The sequence below is a fragment of the Hippocampus guttulatus genome, chromosome 12 (genome assembly GCF_054856545.1).
Source record: "Hippocampus guttulatus isolate MCC_2025c chromosome 12, RoL_Hgut_1.0, whole genome shotgun sequence".
Classification (NCBI taxonomy): domain Eukaryota; kingdom Metazoa; phylum Chordata; class Actinopteri; order Syngnathiformes; family Syngnathidae; genus Hippocampus; species Hippocampus guttulatus.
This window is the reverse complement of record NC_141272.1, coordinates 11,795,501-11,814,149: the sequence shown is the minus strand read 5'-3', so window position 1 is coordinate 11,814,149 and position 18,649 is coordinate 11,795,501. Positions and strand designations below refer to the sequence as shown.

Here is an 18,649-nt window from a genome sequence, read left to right as displayed (position 1 = left end):
ATGCAAGATCCAGGTTTTCAATAAGACAACAAGATGCGGAAAAAATGAACATCAATATCAAGCTGTAGGTTTAAACTGCAGCGGCGTTTCGAGCTTTCGGAACCAATGCTTTTGGTTTGCGGGGGGAGCGCAAGGATGAGTTGGCTTCGTCCCCTTTTTTGAATTTTTTTCCCTTTGCCCTTTGAACGGTCCATGGTGCCTTGCGTCAGTATATAACGAATGTGGTTCGACAGCTCAGTTTAGGCGCCATTTACAACTTGCACTTCTCCAAATCGAGGAGCCGCTCGACATGTCACCGATCTGAATTTTCTGGATTATTTTTCAACATTTTTTGATTCGCCGCTATTTTTCCCAAGCGGCATTTATACTGGGGAAACGACTTTTGATAAAGATTTTGCGAAAGGTATCCGAAGAAGCCCGCGAAAAATAACTTGGTGGCCGGGTTCTGTCTATTTACTGAAATGCGTCAATTCAAAATCTGATTTTTGTTCACCCGACAACACGTTTACAAACTATAATCGAAATCGCAAATGCGTAATATTAACCGAGACTGATTTTGAGCCCGACGCTATAATGCCCACATAACATTTTATTTTACGTTTACAAACTCATCATCTTAAAAGCAACACGGTGGTTTCCAGTATAGCGAATGCTTGCGTGCGCTTAAAAACGACATACTTTGGCTCGGTTATTGAAAAGAACAATTCTAGTCGAAATTTAACTTTTTAGTCTGCTTGTAATTTACACAAAGCAAACAGTTTTAAAATAGCACTACTTCACCACCGATCTTTCCACGTCGTTTGTTTGCTCACTTAGCCGCATAGCTAACTTTACATTCGCCGAGGCACTAAACGGTAACTGTAGCGACTTGAAAATAAAGTACTTACGTGGCAAAAAAACGCATCCGCAGATTCTCGACTAGTTTGTATTTTCTAGATGGGCTCAAGTCTTTGTTACTGGGGTTGCTCATCTAAACATATAGCGTGTAATTTAAGAGAATTGTAAAGTTGTTGTTTGTTAAAGTTTGGATTGTACGGACTAGTGAGTGAGTCGTCTCCACGTCAATAACGTTTCGGGAGTTTTGCCACTTTGTATATGTGTTCAAAAAAAGAAGTTTCTAAAAGTAATCGTCAGCTAAGACATACTTGCAGTAATACTGCTATTTTCATAAAATGTGGGTCGAGTATTCACTCTAGTTGTTACTGTTACACCACAAGAGCAGGCAATTAAAATTGTTGGAATGGCGAATTTATAAAATAGTTTATCCCATTCGTGTACTTTTACGAAAAAGTTGGACAAAATGTCCCAAGTGAATGTTGGCCATCATGGGACTTGAAGGAAAAAATGAGGGAGATTGACAGGCTCCGATCCCACTCACCGATATGCCGCTTTTCCTTTTTTTTTTTTTAACCAGTGACCCCCACCCCCATTCCACCCCTACACCCCCTCCTTCAGACTTCAAATCATGCCATTTAAAAGTGCAAAGAGCTCCACCGCGGCCGCCGCCTCCAAGTCAGCAGGAGGAAAGGGGTCGCAGCCTCGGGATGCCTCCGAGGACGAGCTGGACGAAACCCCCCGAGGAAGCCGCTCCAATGGCCAGGGAGAGGAGGAAGCACCGCCGCCGACAACTGGCAAGTAACAAAGGCTTGCTTTTTCTCCTTATGTGTATGCGTGTCTCAATCCCAAAACAAGTTGTGTTCACCCAGTGGCGTTTGTGGCCTAATTGTGGAGCGTCAGTGTTATATTTTTTCTATTTCCAACCGTTAGTTATTGGAATGGCTGCTTTTGTCCGTTTTTATGCGCCGATAATCAATAAATGTTACTTTGAGGCGTCGAGTGTTCCAGGTTGACTGATAAATGTGTTCACATTCTTCTGACTTGGGAGTAGATAACATGACGGGCGTATATTTGTTATTCTGTTAATCATGTGTGATTGTAGTTTCTGTGGATGCGACACTCGTAGCTTTTTTTGGGGCAGGTCGTTGGGGGGGGCTTTTCTGTGTTGGAAACAAAACAAGAGTTTGCCCCCCAAACCGCCCCCGCCTCCCACAATTTTAGCCACTCTGTCACGAACAAGTAAAAAGATAAACAAATCTAAGAGCCTTGTAGTTTCTATTACTTGTTTGTGTGTGTTGTTCTTTTTTTGGGGGGGGGGGGGTCCGCAGCCACCCCTCCCCCACCTGAAAGCGCTCCTTCGCGCACAGAGTTGCAGAGTAGGGGGAATAAACGTTGTACTTTTTTTTTTTTTTTTTTTTTTAGCCTGTGCCACAGATCCGCCTGTCGGGGAGGTTGCCGAGGCGGTTGATAGCCGCCCTTTGGAGGAGATTCTCGGTAGCATCCCTCCACCCCCGCCCCCAGCCATGACCAATGAGCCTGGCGCTCCCCGCCTCATGATAACGCATTTAGTCAATCGCAACTTCAAGTCGTATGCAGGCGAGCAGATTCTAGGGCCCTTTCACAAGGTACGACCCAGAAAAACACACAAGCACACTTCTGAGCCCTGCATGACATGCTGGGGTTTTTTGTTTTGTTTGTTTTATTTTATTTATTTATTTTTTGACATTTGGAGTCACGGTGAGTGTCTTTTGTAATGCAAATGCTCTTGTTCGTAATGGTAGACTCAGAAAAGTTAGACATAATGTCTGCATCATCATTTTTGCTGTGCAATTTCTTAAAATATTTGTTTAAACCGGGAAAGGTGACAAATGTGCATTTTTAATTTGATTTGCGCATCTCGGAAGTAATTCTCACTTGTCCGAATTTTTGCAAGTTGTTTTTTTCCATGTTTTCAGCTGATTTTACAAATGTACCCAAAAAAAAACTTGACTACACACACACACACACACACACACACACACACACACACACACACACAATACACTCTCCTGGCCATCAGGTGGTGTGGATTGTGCAAATGTCAAACAATAATCTGTTTTGACATTTACAGTGCCTTATGTTTTATATGATTCATATTTCTACATTTTATTTTTAACCCTTTCCTGTCCCGCAGCGGTTTTCCTGCATCATTGGTCCGAATGGAAGTGGCAAGTCCAATGTGATCGACTCCATGCTATTTGTGTTTGGATACAGAGCTCAAAAGATCAGATCGAAAAAGCTGTCGGTACTAATCCACAGTTCTGATCAGCACAAAGATGTCCAAAGCTGTACTGTGGAGGTGCATTTTCAAACGATTATTGATAAGGTATACACCTATATACAGATATCCCTATGCTGCAATACACTCATGCACTCATGACCAAGGGGGATAAATTGGTTTTAAATATTTTCCACCTATAGCAATTTCTTAGAGTCAGTTTCTTTAAATTCATATTGCCAAAGTCTTGATACATAAATGACTGAACATGGACACATATCAATCAGGCAAGTGACATTTAACACCCACACACAGTCACACACCATTTATACGGTGCTTTAGCCTTCGTATTATTTAACCCCTTAAAGTTATTCCCTCCCCCCACATTTGCCCAGGTTTCTTTTTGGCTGTCTAATTGTAGCATTGTCAAATATCACTGAGGTAGCTGTTTCAATTAAAAAATACCTGTAATTACATTCCACAAGACTTAAAAATGGAAAGTAATTTCAAGAAATAGTTTGTTTAATTTGATGTAATACTTAGTCTCCTGTAGAGGTGTGTATTTTTGTCCTTTTTTCCCCTTTTTTTTCTTGGAGCACATTTCTCAGTTTTCTCAAAATAAAGTGAAATAACATTAACTTACAATGTAAGTGATTGTGTTATGGCTTAATGCTTTAAGCTTCTCACCCGATCACTTCCTCTTTGAGTTTGCTTTTTCTTGAAAACGTGTTGGACACAACCCTCTTGGCTCTAAAGTGGAAGTTTGAAGTAAAACGAAAGAAAATGATCACCATTCCAAGCGTTTTTGTATTGTCCTAGATGCACTTTATAGCATATGTTGTATTAGTGATTTTAAATGAATTGCACTTTAGCTGCTTTAGCTCTAATGTAATCATTGTGCACACCCTTTTGTCAGTTGTCCTCAGGGTAAGTGAATAGATTTAGACCTTTTCTGAATTTGTCACTTTCAAGAATGAGTTTTGATGCGTGGAAGCTGTCTGATTCTCTCCTGAGCTGTTGTGCCCTAAACTGCTGCGTGTCTTCTGCCCCTCCCCCCTCCCTCTCTGAGTCAGGAAGGAGATGACTACGATGTCATCCCCAACAGCAAGTTCTATGTTTCCAGGAGCGCCCACAAAGACAATTCTTCAGCCTACTATATCAATGGCAAAAAAGCCACATTCAGAGAAGTGGGCACTTTGCTTCGAAGCCACGGCATCGACTTGGACCACAATAGATTTCTCATCCTCCAGGTAACATAACATTTATTTTCCTGTAGTAACCCTGACTTTTTTTTCTTCTTTTTTTTAACCTGGCTGTGACATTACATTCTGTTAGATTATTTTACTTGTAAAGCAGTCAAATGTTTCCCTGCTGTTTTTGTCTTTGGAATGGACCTGTTGCTATCACAAAGAAGGTGCCCTCCAACAGCCCTTAGAGTGCTATAGCAGCGCATCATGGTTTGATACAATGTGCATAAAGTGCAAACCATTATTTGCTGCTTTAGAATTTTGAGGAAATGCATTATTTTTAAAAGCCATACAAGGATTTTATCAACCCTTTTTGTTTTTGTTCAGTGGGAGGAATTTGGATGAATTAATTACAAGGTCAAGTCAGATTTCTCGTCCTGTATCTGTCACGCTTTAGCAGCACGTAAATATTGGCGTGATAGACGAACCCCAGTATTAGCAGTGCTGCTTCAGTGTGGCTAGATCAAACACCCTCAATCATCACTTTCTAATTTTTCACTTGAATTTCTGTCAATGTAATTACATGGACTGTATGTCTTATTTTTTTTTATGTATTTTATTGAAAAAATAATAATCTTGCATAGTTGAACTGAGTTTGAAGCAGTTTCCCGGTCACACTTTTGTTGCTGTGATTGTGTTACACGTGTGTCCCTAGCATTATTACTGATTAACTCGAGGCTCATGGGGTGATGGCTGGTGTCAGAGTAACACCAAATGGCCGATTTCAATGTTTTGTCACTGGAATTCTAATTGTTTTACACGGTGCACTAGTTTACGGTAAACACTCACTTTTTTTTACCCTTCATTGTGCCTTTTGTGGTTTGCTGGTTGCTTACAAGTGTCTTGCTTCCCCTGTGCGTGTGTGTCCGTGTGTGTGAGTGTGTGTCCATGATGACTCTTGCTGTCCTTGGGTGTTAGATTTTCAGCTCTTTTTTGTGACATGGCTGCATGTCTATGGGAAGAGGATTAGGCTTGTTCTCCAAGGTCACTTTTCCAGGCTTCTTGCTAGGGAGAAGCTTTAGTGCACTGGTTAGAGCAGGGTGACATGGGGGATTTTTGTCTTCTGCTGGATAGTCTTTTATTTTTTTTACATAAAAGTAAGATGTGAGCTGCCCTCCACCCTGCCCTTTACATACAAAGAGAGCCATTGGGTTTTTCACATCTAGATTGAATGTGTGTTTAGCTGGAAAAGTATCTTACCCAAGGCTGTCTTTTATCAAATGGATACAATTTAACTTGTAATCAGACATTGTCTTAGACTACAAAAATGTCCACGACACAGTTCTGAGACCTTGAAGAGGCTAGAATTAATTTACACATGGTTAGATAAGACCTTTGTTTCGCATCAAACATTTTGTAAAGATATTTGTGTTTGTTCCTTGTAAATAATAATAGCGATTCAAGAATTCAGTTAGTCAAGTGTACCATAATGAATTGTTCTTATTGTCACTAAATGGGGGAGGGGGGGCATTTTGTCCCCGATGCATGATTGTATAAATCAGCATTTTGTGTGTGACTAAGTAACAAATTATTTCCGACAAGAATTCTATTTATTTCTATTTTACTTAATTGTATTAGTGATTATTTCGATTGGAGTCATCTTCTCAGATTTGTGTTTTCGTTGCTGGGGCTCAGGGTGAGGTGGAGCAAATTGCCATGATGAAGCCCAAAGGTCAGACTGAGCATGACGAGGGAATGCTGGAGTACCTGGAGGACATTATCGGCTCCTGTCGCCTCAAAGAGCCCATCCAAACTCTGGCCCACAGAATTGAACTGCTTAATGAACAGAGAGGGGAGAAGGTGATTTGTCCACATTTGTTCTTTCCGTGTCCCAGGTTTTACTAGTTTAACATTGAGGTGTGTGTGTCTTGTTGATAGATAAGGTGTGATTGTTTTTAACGTTCATATCTTTTTACTTGTCTATTTTTTTTTAATTCCTTGTTTTGCCAGAATATGACATGATGTAAAATACAGCAGAGCTCCAAAGTTAACTGCCCCAAAAGTTAAAAAGTTTGGAGTTGAGCAAAAAGGGGGGGGGGGGGGGTGTATGGGGCAGTACAGATGGTACCAGGAGAGAGAGAGTACAAGTGTAATGACAACCTTAGAACCAGAAATGCAACTTCGTTTGACAGGAATGGGTCTGGCTGCTCAGGACAAACATGAGCAATACAATAATTTACATTTCAGTAGCATAAACAAATTAAATAATTTAAGAAAGAAAGTTACCTTTTTATAGAGCAGTGCAAGTAAAAAAAAAAAGGTATTCAAAATGCCCGTGCGATTAAAATAATTTTATTAAGGTGACACTTTGAGTTTGAATTAGTTCATGTTTCAGTATTTCCTGTGGGGCGAAATGTTGAATTTAGAACACTGTCTCACACACAACGGATTATGTCGAACTCTGTCATTTCCACTGTATTATTTTGTAAATATGCTGCGCATGCGCGTGATCTGTGGCTTGATATTAAGTGGTTGATGTACACTTCCCTAGCTCAACCGAGTCAAGCTCGTGGAGAAGGAAAAAAATGCTCTTGAGAAAGAAAAGAACAAAGCTGTGGAGTTTCTCACTTTAGAAAATGACATCTTCAAACACAAGAGTCGCCTCTGCCAATATTATGTGTAAGTACACCAGCACTTTTCGTGTTTGTCTTCTGTGCAAAGTCAAACAAAGCCAATACGAGCCAGCAAATGCAAAATTTAAATATCTAATCATCGGGTGTAACCTCTCAATGCTACTTGATATCTGTTCCTGTTTCTTAGTCATGATCTGCAAAAGCGTGTGGCGGATAAAGAGCAGGAAAAGAAGAACATCTTAGAGGACACCAAAGAACTCACAGAGAAAACCGCTAAGATATCACAAGAGATGGAGAAAATGAATCAGGAGCTCAAAAATGTGGAGAAGTAAGACCGTTTGCGTCTTTGTTGCTCTTTCGACTGTTTTTTAAAAAAATTATTTTCCCCTCTCTGTCTCTAATTTTAGGCTTGTTGTCCATGCTTGTTCTTGAAGGGAAAAACTCCAAATCAAAGTTCCATTTCTGTAGAATTTGATCTACCAGTACTTCATAAAATTTAAAACTTAATAAAATCTGTAAATATTTATGGCATTACCACTATCCATTAGAGTGCCTCTTTTCCTCTAAAATTGTATTTTTGGAAAGTGGGGTGGGGGCGGATACTGGTCTTTTTGCCCTGTTTAACAATTTTCCTCCACCAGGAAACAGAACAAGCTCAACAAGTACATTGAGACTCAGAAGGAGATGTTCACCCAGCTAGACTTGCAGGACGTTGAAGTGCGTGAGAAGATCAAACACTTGAAAAGCAAGAGCAAGAAGTTACAGAAGCAGCTGGAGAAAGATCAAGAAAAGGTGTGGACACCTTTTTAAATGTTTTTCATTCAGTTCTTGATTGATTCACTGGAGCTGGTGTCTTATTGGTCTATTTCACTGTGAGTATTCTGATCCACTGCAAGTGAGCAACTTTTGTGTTTACTGTAGAAACCGACAAAAGACAGATTTGCACTATGAGTCAGGCAGCGGTATTGTGTTCAATTTTTTTGTTTTGCCTTCTGGCCAGCAAGCACAAAAGGCACTCAGACAATTTCCTGTTCGCGGGAACACAAATTATTCTAATTTTTTGTAATGTTTTCAAATTAAATACACACAACTAGGAGAAAAATACACACTGGAACTATAATTTTATGTCTTGGAATCTTCTTTACAATTGCCCTTTCTTTTTGGTAAATTAATGATTTGATAAATGCGGAATTTGTTTGGTAGAGCATAACATATTAAAAAGAAAAAAGGTTAATTCTTTAAAAATGCAGAGTCATGGTTTATGTCCACTGTACAGTGATACAAAAAATAAGGCTCCCTGGTGTAAACTAATTGCTTCATGGCTCCTGTTAAAGCTCCAGTCCATAAAAATGCAACATCTATATGCTGAGACCGTGCTTTAAATCGTCAGATTTTTTTTCTTAGTTGGAAAACCGCAGAGTTCTTGTAAAAACAACGTAAAATCGTTGAATGCTGTAAATCATATTTTCAAGGCAGCAAGAAAGAGCTCACCATAAGTATCCACTAGGGGGCTGTGAAGTGCCAGACAAGTGGATTCCTGTCCCCAGCGTCATGGAGAGATGCACACAAACACACACTTACTTGAACACAGACTAACAAACGGTTCAGATAAGTGTCACATTGTATGCATATGTGCTGTACATATAGTGGCGCTGCTGTGGAGATGTGTTGATTTTTGAGGGGTAAGGGCAGGCAGACCCCCTCTCAAGGGAGTAGTGTTCTGATCCACGCAAGTCAACTATGGCCTGGCTTGTGTTACACTCCCGACACCCACGTTCACATTTCACCCGCTCTTAACCCCATGCACATAATACCCAACTCGCAGTGCCACGCATGATCAGGGCTCGTGCGTTCAGAACAAGCGCAGAGCACTTCATCTATCTACCTCTATTATTTTTATTTTTAAAAATGTATTATTACTGTTAGTTTGTTCTCTCCTATCATTAGAAGATGAATTTTAGTTGTGATTGGCCCCTTTTAGCTGGAAGAGGTACGCAGTGTACCCACCAACAGTGAAAAGGCCATCTCAGAGGCCACCGCTCGCAAGGAAGAGCTGGAGAAGCAGAAAGGGAAGGAGGAGGAGAAACTCAAGGAGGTGATGGAGAGTCTAAAAGAAGAGACTAGTGGCTTGCAACAGGACAAAGAGGTATGGAAACGCACCACATTATTATTTTATACCCGTTTATTGCGGGAGATGCATTCCAAATTCACATGCTAAAGGTTTAGATTTGTGAGACAGAGAAACCATGCTACATTTTTACAAATTAGTTAACCTCTCCCTCGCGCTTCAGATACATTTAGACAGATTTTTTTTTTTTTTACTTTTCAAGTACTCCTGTTCTCAAAGCATGTTTTTTTTTTTTTTACTCCCTCTGTTGGAGTTTACTCTAAAATTGACACACAGAAAACCGAAGAATCAAGCACTGTATATTAAAACACAAATGTTCAACGAAACCATATCATTTTGTCGAACAAAAGGCTACTTGCTCAATGATAAAATATAAAGTAAAGCACCATAGGTGAAACTTGCCTGTATAGTGTAAAAACACACACAAATAAAAACAATGGCTTAAAAATCTGCGATACAGCCAGAAAGCAAATGATGGGTGCAAGATAATGAGGAACACAGGAAGTCCTTTGGGGAAAACGTTTTACCAGTGTCATAAACCTCATCTCTATGCTTCCTATCGTCAGGCCAAAGAGCAAAAGTTGATGGAGCTGAGTAAAGACGTGAACGAGACGCGTTCTCGTATGGACCTAGCGCAGTCTGAGATCGACATCTACCTGAGCCGCCACAACACGGCCGTAACACAGCTCAACTCGGCCAAACAAGCCCTTCAGACCACATCGGACACGCTGCAGGAGCGCCGTGCCGCTATTAAAGAACTGGAAGTCAACATCCCAAAGACGGAGAAAGAATTCAGGAAGGTGAATCAACCGTTATAAGGGTTTGCTCGAATGTATGTAGGGACAGAAAGACATACCGGAGTGGCCGTTTTCATTTGCAGGACGAGGCGGAGCTGGAGCAGCTGACAAAGATGGACAACGAAACCCGTCAGATCGTGAGGGAAATGAGACAGAAGGTGGACGAGGCCAAGACCTCCCTGTCCTCCAATCGCAGTCGGGGCAAGGTCCTGGATGCTCTCATGCAGCAGAAGAAGAGTGGCAGAATTCCTGGTATTCTTGGAAGACTAGTAAGGAAAAATGCTGTGTACCTTTATTTCCTGTAAGGATTTTGTGTCTGGCCACTTAGGCTGGGGATGTACTTGTGTGCCCTCCATGGAGACAATGATGTTTCAGCATTTGCAGGGTGTCTGCGGAACAAAATGTTTCAAAATGAAGGCACCAATTATCCTTGAAAATGACATGTCATCTTTAAAGGCACCATTCAAAGCTCATGAAAATGCCACAGACGCAATAAACAGCTTGGGTGTATCCATCAGTTTTGGTTTTTCTAAAGCAGTGGCAAAGTACACATCTGAAAATTCATTCATTAAATTTATACAGGAAAGATTTAACCCGACGCACGTTCCACCTTCTGTGTGCAGTCTGACAAACGGACACAAAATTGGAGCACCTTCGCTGTACCAGTAGGAGCTTTAAAACACGCACCCACGCTGTGCGACCGCATTAAATTTTTACGAGCGCATATTGGGGCGGGGGGCATTCGGTAGCATAATGGTCGCAGTTTTGAGCCCTGCATCAGATTTCATGAGTATCTCAACTTTCTTGATGCATTCAAGACGAGTCTGGGTGCCTCCGTGCTCACCAAAAAAAAAATTCATTCTCCTGTTTTTCTTCAAAGTGGCTGTTCTCATCACCACCCGTCTCTTCAGGGCAGGTTTAAAAATAATAATAATAATAACACGACTGGGACTGGCTTCCTTCCACTTGTCATTTCAGAATGACGTTTCATGGAAAGCTGTCATGAGCCTGAGCTATACTATCTCATAAGTGATTGAAAAAATGTCTAAGACATTGACAAAAAATAGTGGGGGCCATGCCAACTTTAAACTGTGATGTCAAGTCGAGAGTGGCAATATAATCATTTTGCGGTTTGTAAACAGTTCCAGTGATGAAAGTTTGAGACCCATGTTATCGATTATTGAGCCCTTTTTGCTCATTCGTAATGATTATATTTAGTCAACGAGTGCTGTTAAATTTGACTAAAGTGGCCTTCACCAAAAGTTCTAAATTTGGCTTGCTTCAACTTGCATATTACCTGGTTTAGCCAAAAACACGTTGCTAATACTTGTTTGCAGTGACTCTGATGTCCAGATGTTGATTGTGATTGCTATGCAGGGAGACCTGGGAGCCATTGATGAAAAGTATGACGTGGCAATTTCCTCCAGTTGTGGCGCTCTGGATCACATTCTGGTGGACACCATCGACACTGCTCAGAAATGTGTCACATTTCTCAAGCAGCAGAACATCGGCGTGGCCACCTTCATTGGTCTTGACAAGGTAAACGTGCTTAATCTTCAACTACGGCTTTTCGCTCTGACCTCCTTTCTCCCATCAGATGAAGGTTTGGGAAAAGAACATGGGCCCGATCCGCACCCCTGAGGACAGCCCCCGTCTCTTTGACATGGTGCGAGTGAATGACACCAGTGTGCGCCCGGCCTTCTATTTTGCCCTGAGGGACACCCTGGTGGCCCGGGACATGGAGCAGGCCACAAGGATTGCCTTCCAGAGAGAAAAACGCTGGAGAGTGGTCACCCTCAAGGGCCAGATCATCGAGATGGCCGGTCGGTGTGTGGCCTGCTCTTTCATTCCCAAACCTCAACTTATGTTCCTGATGGCAATCTTCCTCCTGTCTGCGCAACTGTGTCCCCGCAGGAACAATGACTGGAGGAGGAAGAGTAATGAAGGGCAGGATGGGCTCCTCTCTCAACACTGAGGTCTCCCAGGTGGAGGTATGGCCAAAATACTTGAATGCATTCATCACATCATCCCTTACTATTTAAATGAATGCAAATGGCATTCATTCGTTTCAGTGGCACAAAAAAAAACATGAACAAAAAATAGTTTTGTCACACAAAAAGCAGGATCACCGCCGGCATTGTCACGAGTCAATTAAAAAAAAATACATTGTTTTCCAAAGAAAAGCACTGCATATAAAGTTTTTGTTTTCGAATTAAAATAAATAAATAAATAACGGAACGGTGGCTGGACCGGATGTGATCTGCCGGCCAAGTTCCGTTGTAGAACCTAACGACATGTGCATGTCCGCAGCTCGACCGCATGGAGATCAAGCTGAACGAGAATGTGACAAAGCTGCAGGGCTGCCAGGAGAGGAAGCTGCAGCTGGAGGAGAATGTCCAGCGTTTCCACTCTCAGCTCCGCGACATGAAAAACACTCTGGAGAAATATGTCAACAGCATGACCGTAAGCAGCACAATACTCTTACCCAAACGTAGTGGGTGCTGTCTCCTCCAACAAGAGTCTCTCTTGATATCCTCCAGAGTCTGGCTGACCAGCAGGGCCACCTCAAGGTGCAGATGAAGGAACTGGAGGCCAATGTGCTGGCTGCTGCCCCGGACAAGACCAAACAGAAGCAGATGGAGAAGTGTCTGGAGGTCTACAAGAAAGGTGCGTGCAAACTCCTTTCAAGCTTCCAAATAGCCAGCCGTTCTGCTTATGCTTACTACGGTCACGGATGAGCTGGATCCCATCTCAACGACTCACAGGAAGGCTGGGATTTGAACTGTGAGGCATACGTGCTAACCACTATTGCACCGTGCTGTCACCTTTCCACTAGCTTAATGTATTTGTCATTTTTCAGTAGCCCATTTTTCCAATGAGGTGGGATGCCAGCTGTTGTTAAAAGGGAATCCCGTCAAGTCAAGAGAGTTGGTGTGACATTTGTACGCTCCCTTGTCCTCCCAGTTATGTTGAAAGCAATCAACACTGAAGTCTTATTATCCGACAGGGGGATTTTGCCATGGAGCTGTGTGAAAGCATACACAGTCAGGGCAATATCCCGCCTTTGTTGGGTTCTTTCTGAAAGGCAAAAGCTGATTCATGCAGGATCTAGTTGCTCATCTGACCTGCCAATTTTCCATTTTATTATTTTTCGGGGCTGCATGAAAGAGGCAGTTAACAAGATGTCGGTTTTTTTAGAGAGCAGTGTCTGAATAAGTCCCCCGTAGGTCCATTTAGATTGTATTTGCTCAAGACCTTCAGTTTATGATATCGGCAGTACTGATTGTATTTTATTAGGGAATCATTGTAGGCTAACTTGTTGCACTTCCATGACACTGATTGTACCGGATATTAATAATAAAACAAAAAAAACATGCATCAAATGTGCAAAGAGTTTTTAAAAACGAACACAAATAGATGGTAGATAATTACGTTAGATGTTTGACAACATACCGGTTGCAGACATGGCGTTGTCCAGTCTCGGCGCTGCCCGCTCACGACCTGGCCAATCCCCTCATAACCTGTTGGGCAAGAGAGCCTCGATGCTGAGTAAGCCTGTCTCTGCGCAGCTTGCGGAGGTGAAGCGTATTAGTCTCGGTGGTCAATTCACGTACCGGTAAGTTCTCGCATACGAAGCTGCCTTATTCATTAGTGCACGAGCCGCTAAACACGATGCTAAAAGTTTTTTCAAGGAAAACATGAGTCACTCTGATACAATTATTTGCAAAATGTGCATGGTCAAATCTTAATTGTCAGGGGAAAAAACTGTACAAAATATTTGAAGCCTATTTTATTGGACTCCTTGATACCTAAAATGTATACTTTTCACACCAAAGTTGTCATCATAGCAAAAAGGCAAAGATATGGGCTCTGGAGTTTTTGTGGAATTAAAGGACATTTTTTTTGTCAAATCAATACAAAGCGTTATCTCACTTGTGTCTTTGAAAAAAAATGGATTGGTATGACGCGAAGGTGTTTCCATACCAAATGGGACCTTTACATCATGACTTGAAGTGAAAGGCCTATTTTCTTTAGTTTATATACTTGTTCACTTGGCACACAGCTTTTTTGCAGGCCGCCAGATTGGAATATGATAAATATTTGCCTGAGGGCCTGACCGTTTTAATCAGCCCATATTAGCTTTTTTCTTTTTTTCAACCACCCCAACAAAAAAAAAACGGCTGCTTTTTCTCTGTTCTACAGTTAGAGAAGTACTATAGCACTGTGTATTGTAAAACCATTGAATATTGTGCCTGTAATTTGTAGCATGATTCTTATAAGCGTATCGGTCGGGCCCTAATTTGCCGTGATCATTAATTGTGATCGTGTATCCGACTAAACATGACCGTTCTGTTTTCCAGACTTCGAAGCAGCGTCCAGTAAAGCGGGAAAGGTGGAAAACGAGGTGAAGAGGCTCCACAATCTGATTGTGGAAATCAACAGCCACAAGCTGAAGGCTCAACAGGACAAGCTGGACAACATCAACAAAGCCCTCGACGAATGTTCCTCCACCATCACCAAAGCGAAAGTCGCCATCAAGACGGCAGACCGGTGAACACCGCTTCTCTGCGCTGAAGACTGCGGACCACCGTCCGTTTGATTTCATGTTGACCGCGACTGTCGCGTCTGTGCAGCAACCTGAAGAAGTGCGCGGACAGCGTGACTCGCTTGCAGAGCGGGCTGGAGGACAATGACAAATCTTTGGCGGCATTCACGGAGCAACTGAAGAAACTGGAGGACGAGGCGGGAGAGATCTTGAAAGCTTGTCAAGAAGCTGAGGTCAGAGCGTGTCCAATTTGCAGGGGGATGTCCTGGCTTAAAATGAGATATTGATCATTTGCCTGGGCTGATCAATGCTGAAAGAAATTATTGAATTGTAATTTTATTTTTCTTCAATTTTACACTCGTCATTTATAATATGTGGGGGGGGGGGGGGGGTTTCCAAGGTCTTCTTGCTTGTATTTTTTAAACAACCTTTGGAATATCTTATGTATTTCAAACAATATAAGATTTATTCTTTAGACATTAATTTTGTTCAAAGGTTAGGTTTACGCAAAAATAAAAGGCAAATGAACTACGAATTAATATGAACGATTTCAATTTTAGTTGTTCATTTCCTAAAGACTTAGTCTTTTATGTGTTCACTCTGTGGTGTAAACCTACGTCAGAAATCAGATGACAACAATAATGCAATCCGTGAAATCGTCCGACACGACCGATTTTGCAAAATTAAAGAAATGTTCTCAATTGGAAACATTTTGTGCAAATACACGAATTAACAAAATGGAAACGTCACTCTCACTCTGTAATTTCAATATAGTTGGAGAAAATATATTTTAGTATAATCCTCCTTCATTTTTAGTATAATCCTGCCATGAAGGTGTAGTGTAACACCCTCACGTGTGGGCAAGCCGATGTATTGATTTCGTGCGGATGCCTGCTTCTGACAAAACAATATTAAGACTTCAGCTTGAATGTGATATCTTTTCTCTGAAATCACCCTCGATTTCCATGACTGCCATGCAATCTTTTTTGGTACGCAGGGAAAACCCCTGCCTATTTGGTTGATCCATCACATGTAACTAGTGGCAGATATGACTGAATGACCCCCCCCCCCCCCCCCCCCCCCTTGTTGTCCAGGCGGCGCTCCCTGAGGTGCAGGAGCAGTACCAGACTGTGATGAAGGAGATAAATGTCTTACAGCAGCAGGATCACGCCCTACAGGAGGAGTCGCTGAGCGTGCGGCTGCGCGTGGAGCAGATGGAGGCCGCCGTCAGCGAACACAAGAACAAGATCAAACATTGGCAGAAGGAGGTGGGCGCCCGCCTCTGCACGGCGGAATCCACGCTGGCGGTAACACGCTAACGGCTGCCGGACCGTCCCACAGGCCTCAAAGCTGTCCCTGCACGCCGTGGAGGGTACGCCGGACGAGGAGCTACCCGTCCTCACGACCGAGCAACTCGACATCGCAGACCCCAACATCATCAGCAGCAAGATGATCACCTTGGAGAGCAAGTGTGCCCAAATGAAGCCCAACCTGGGCGCCATCGCAGAGTATCAGAAGAAGGTACGAGCGAGAAAACGGAAAGATTTACGGGTGTAATTTGTCCCAACGACAAAGGGAGACAGACATTCATGACTCTTATTTAGCAATTGCATCTGTTGTCATTTTGGCAGCTTCTGCTGTGGAAACCAATGCTGATTGGTTGTGGCCAAACATTGTGAAGTTTGCTGCTGCTATCTAGCGGTGGAGTCAGAAGCACACCCGTACTGTATCTCAAATGTTTGCTTGTATCTCATCAATAATTAATAATACTCGTAAGACTTGCATCTTGAGGCACCACTTGAGAGAGGCCTGTTGCAGCAAGCACAGTGGGGTTCCTCAGTTTACCACAAGAGTCCCACATGTTTGTGTAAGTCGCAATGCATCAGAGTCTTGTCACGAACCTACAGTGGAGACGTCAGAGTGACAGTAACTATTTGTATGAAAAGAAATTTTGCAGCCATCAATAGAAAACAACCAAACGAAAAACAGTCCGTACCATCCACGTTTTTAATTTTATTTATTTGTTTAAAACCTAAAATAGAATTTAAAAAGAAATTTGGTGCGTCTCAATTTACAAATAATTGGATTTAGGGCCGGTATGTCTCTAAATCGAGGATTACCTGTGTATATATAGGAATATTTATGAATTAAAGGTTTGGGTCGGTCGGCAAAAAAAAAAAAATTCTGTAACCTAAGAGGTTTCAATTACAATGCATGGTGAAATCCATATTGCGTGCTTTTATTGGTCAAACGTAAAAACCCAAAATGAAAATATCGCAAAAACTAGATGTGCTAGAGTTAAAAAGAATCAGTGTCAAAAACTTATTTCGGGACACGTAAAGCCAACTCTGATTACATTTTGCTGCTGACTCGTGCCCTGAATGGCAGCACTCTAAAAATTGCATTCTAATTCATTATGTTGATTTTAACTCGGTGAATTGTTCAGCCCTACTTGTGACCCCTTTGCACAATTACAGTATTTCATTACGAGCCGTTCATTACCTCTAAATCTTGATGTCGACGCCTTCATGACCTGAGGAACCCCTGTGGTGAAGTCCTTCACTTCAAAGCAGGAGTAGATCACTCAATACACAAATGACCCCGTGATTGACCGCCGACTCGTCCAAAATCAGCTCCGCATGACCCTGGAAAGCATAACAGTGGCCGAAATCGGCACGTTAGCTTGATCTGATGTTTTGTGGCGGCTGCTCACAGGAGGAGCAGTACCTGCAGCGCGTGGCCCAACTAGATGAGATCACCAACCAGCGGGACAATTTCAAACGCGGCCATGAGAACCTGTGCAAGCAGCGCCTCGGCGAGTTCATGAGCGGCTTCAACATGATCACCAGCAAGCTGAAGGAGAATTACCAAATGCTAACACTTGGGGGCGACGCCGAGCTAGAGCTGGTGGACAGTCTGGACCCCTTCTCTGAGGGGATCATGTTCAGGTGGGTGTCATTTGTGTTATTGCATCGCCCCTTCTCCAGACGCTCGACTTTGTGTGTGTGTGTGTGTGTGTGTGTGTGTGTGTGTAGCGTGCGACCTCCAAGGAAAAGCTGGAAAAAGATCTTCAACCTGTCGGGAGGAGAGAAGACCCTCAGCTCCCTGGCGCTGGTGTTCGCCCTGCACCACTACAAACCCACGCCACTCTACTTCATGGATGAGATTGATGCGGCCTTGGATTTCAAGAATGTCTCCATTGTGGCGTGTTACATCTATGTGAGTAGCATTTATTTACCTTGCAAGCGCCATGTTCACCACAGCTTGGTTTTTGCGTCCGCCTGCCTGCAGGAGCAAACCAAGAACGCTCAGTTCATCATCATCTCGCTGAGGAACAACATGTTCGAGATCGCCGACCGCCTCATCGGCATCTACAAGACGTACAACACCACCAAGAGTGTCGCGATCAACCCCAAGACCATCGTGTTGCAAGACATCGCCGCCGCCACCGCCTAGAATTCTCACTTCAGGCGCCATTTTCCTGTCTGCTCATTTGTAAATACTTTGTCCTGTACGATAAGGTGCTGCTATTTTATATGCTCGGGAAATCAAGATTAAAGAAATTTCAACTCGCATGCAACTCTATGTGGGAAATCACTTCAGTCAGGAATCATTCAAGGTCGCATGTGTTCGCCGAACAGTTGCCAGGCGCTCGGCAGACCTTAGCCTGTACGTTTCTTGTCCCAAAGGTATTTTGAACATGCTCATAATTTCCTTGCGACAAGAAAAAAATAACGCAAACTGTTGAACGTTTTGCAAATATTTGCGGCCTTTAACCCTGACGTTAACGTGTTTTTCTACCATTGCCAACAGTCGCCAATTGTTCGCCCTTCAGTGGAAGACGGCCTTATCAATTATACACTGACACAATTACTTTTTTTTAACCTTTACCTAACCGGGTTAAATTTTGGGGGATTTTCAACCCCTCTTGCAAGAATCACTTGGCTGAGGGGAAAAAAACGTAACTGTACGCCTCAAGTCATGAGGGTGTGGGTTCAAATCTCAGTTCAAGGCGCCCATTCCTCATGCTTAAGTTTTCTCCAGACTTCCTCCTGTGTTGCAAAAACACTCATCATGAGAGTTATTGAAGATTCTTCATCGGGGCTTTGAAACTGATTTCTTGGTTACTAATGCACTTGAAATAAATTAAACCAGATTATTTGGGTTTATGAGATCTCTTTCATTGACAACAATTTACCAAATAACCTGTATTTGCCTTGCCTAAACGGTAGGAATCCTGGATAGGATCCAGATCACATGCAAC

At 42.5% G+C, this 18,649-nt stretch overlaps 2 protein-coding genes across 3 annotated transcripts in view; one reads left to right on the top strand and one right to left on the bottom strand.

Annotated features, from left to right (window-relative positions):
- Positions 1 to 10,032, bottom strand: part of ift80 (intraflagellar transport 80 homolog (Chlamydomonas)) — a 50,668-nt gene extending 40,636 nt beyond the window's left edge. Inside the window, exon 1 of the mRNA XM_086125099.1 lies at positions 9,899 to 10,032. The gene's annotated coding sequence lies outside the window, so the exon portion shown is untranslated. The remainder of the gene's footprint in view (positions 1 to 9,898) is intronic.
- Positions 257 to 18,524, top strand: smc4 (structural maintenance of chromosomes 4). Of its 2 annotated transcripts, none has more exons than XM_086125096.1 (24): positions 257 to 403; positions 1,415 to 1,631; positions 2,260 to 2,462; positions 3,011 to 3,202; positions 4,168 to 4,344; positions 5,977 to 6,141; positions 6,833 to 6,960; positions 7,102 to 7,242; positions 7,556 to 7,706; positions 8,896 to 9,060; positions 9,609 to 9,842; positions 9,923 to 10,108; positions 11,217 to 11,378; positions 11,437 to 11,662; positions 11,754 to 11,830; positions 12,150 to 12,302; positions 12,380 to 12,506; positions 14,201 to 14,390; positions 14,474 to 14,618; positions 15,480 to 15,653; positions 15,727 to 15,906; positions 17,101 to 17,333; positions 17,421 to 17,604; positions 17,649 to 18,524. In XM_086125096.1, the coding sequence occupies exons 2-24, from the start codon at positions 1,466 to 1,468 to the stop codon at positions 18,081 to 18,083; spliced, it is 4,194 nt and encodes a 1,397-aa protein (XP_085981222.1). In that variant the 5' UTR covers positions 257 to 403; positions 1,415 to 1,465; the 3' UTR covers positions 18,084 to 18,524. The 2 variants fall into 2 exon arrangements, with proteins under 2 accessions (XP_085981222.1, XP_085981223.1); XM_086125097.1 differs by having other exon boundaries at positions 17,677 to 17,960.
- Positions 18,525 to 18,649: the final 125 nt, after the last annotated feature.

Bases quoted from the DNA above. Each gene is read 5' to 3' on its own strand.
- smc4 (XM_086125096.1), top strand. From the start codon at position 1,466: ATGCCATTTAAAAGTGCAAAGAGCTCCACCGCGGCCGCCGCCTCCAAG. The intron at 11,379-11,436 runs GTAAACGTGCTT...TTCTCCCATCAG, and splicing joins CCTTCATTGGTCTTGACAAG to ATGAAGGTTTGGGAAAAGAA. The intron at 14,619-15,479 runs GTCAGAGCGTGT...CTTGTTGTCCAG, and splicing joins AAGCTTGTCAAGAAGCTGAG to GCGGCGCTCCCTGAGGTGCA.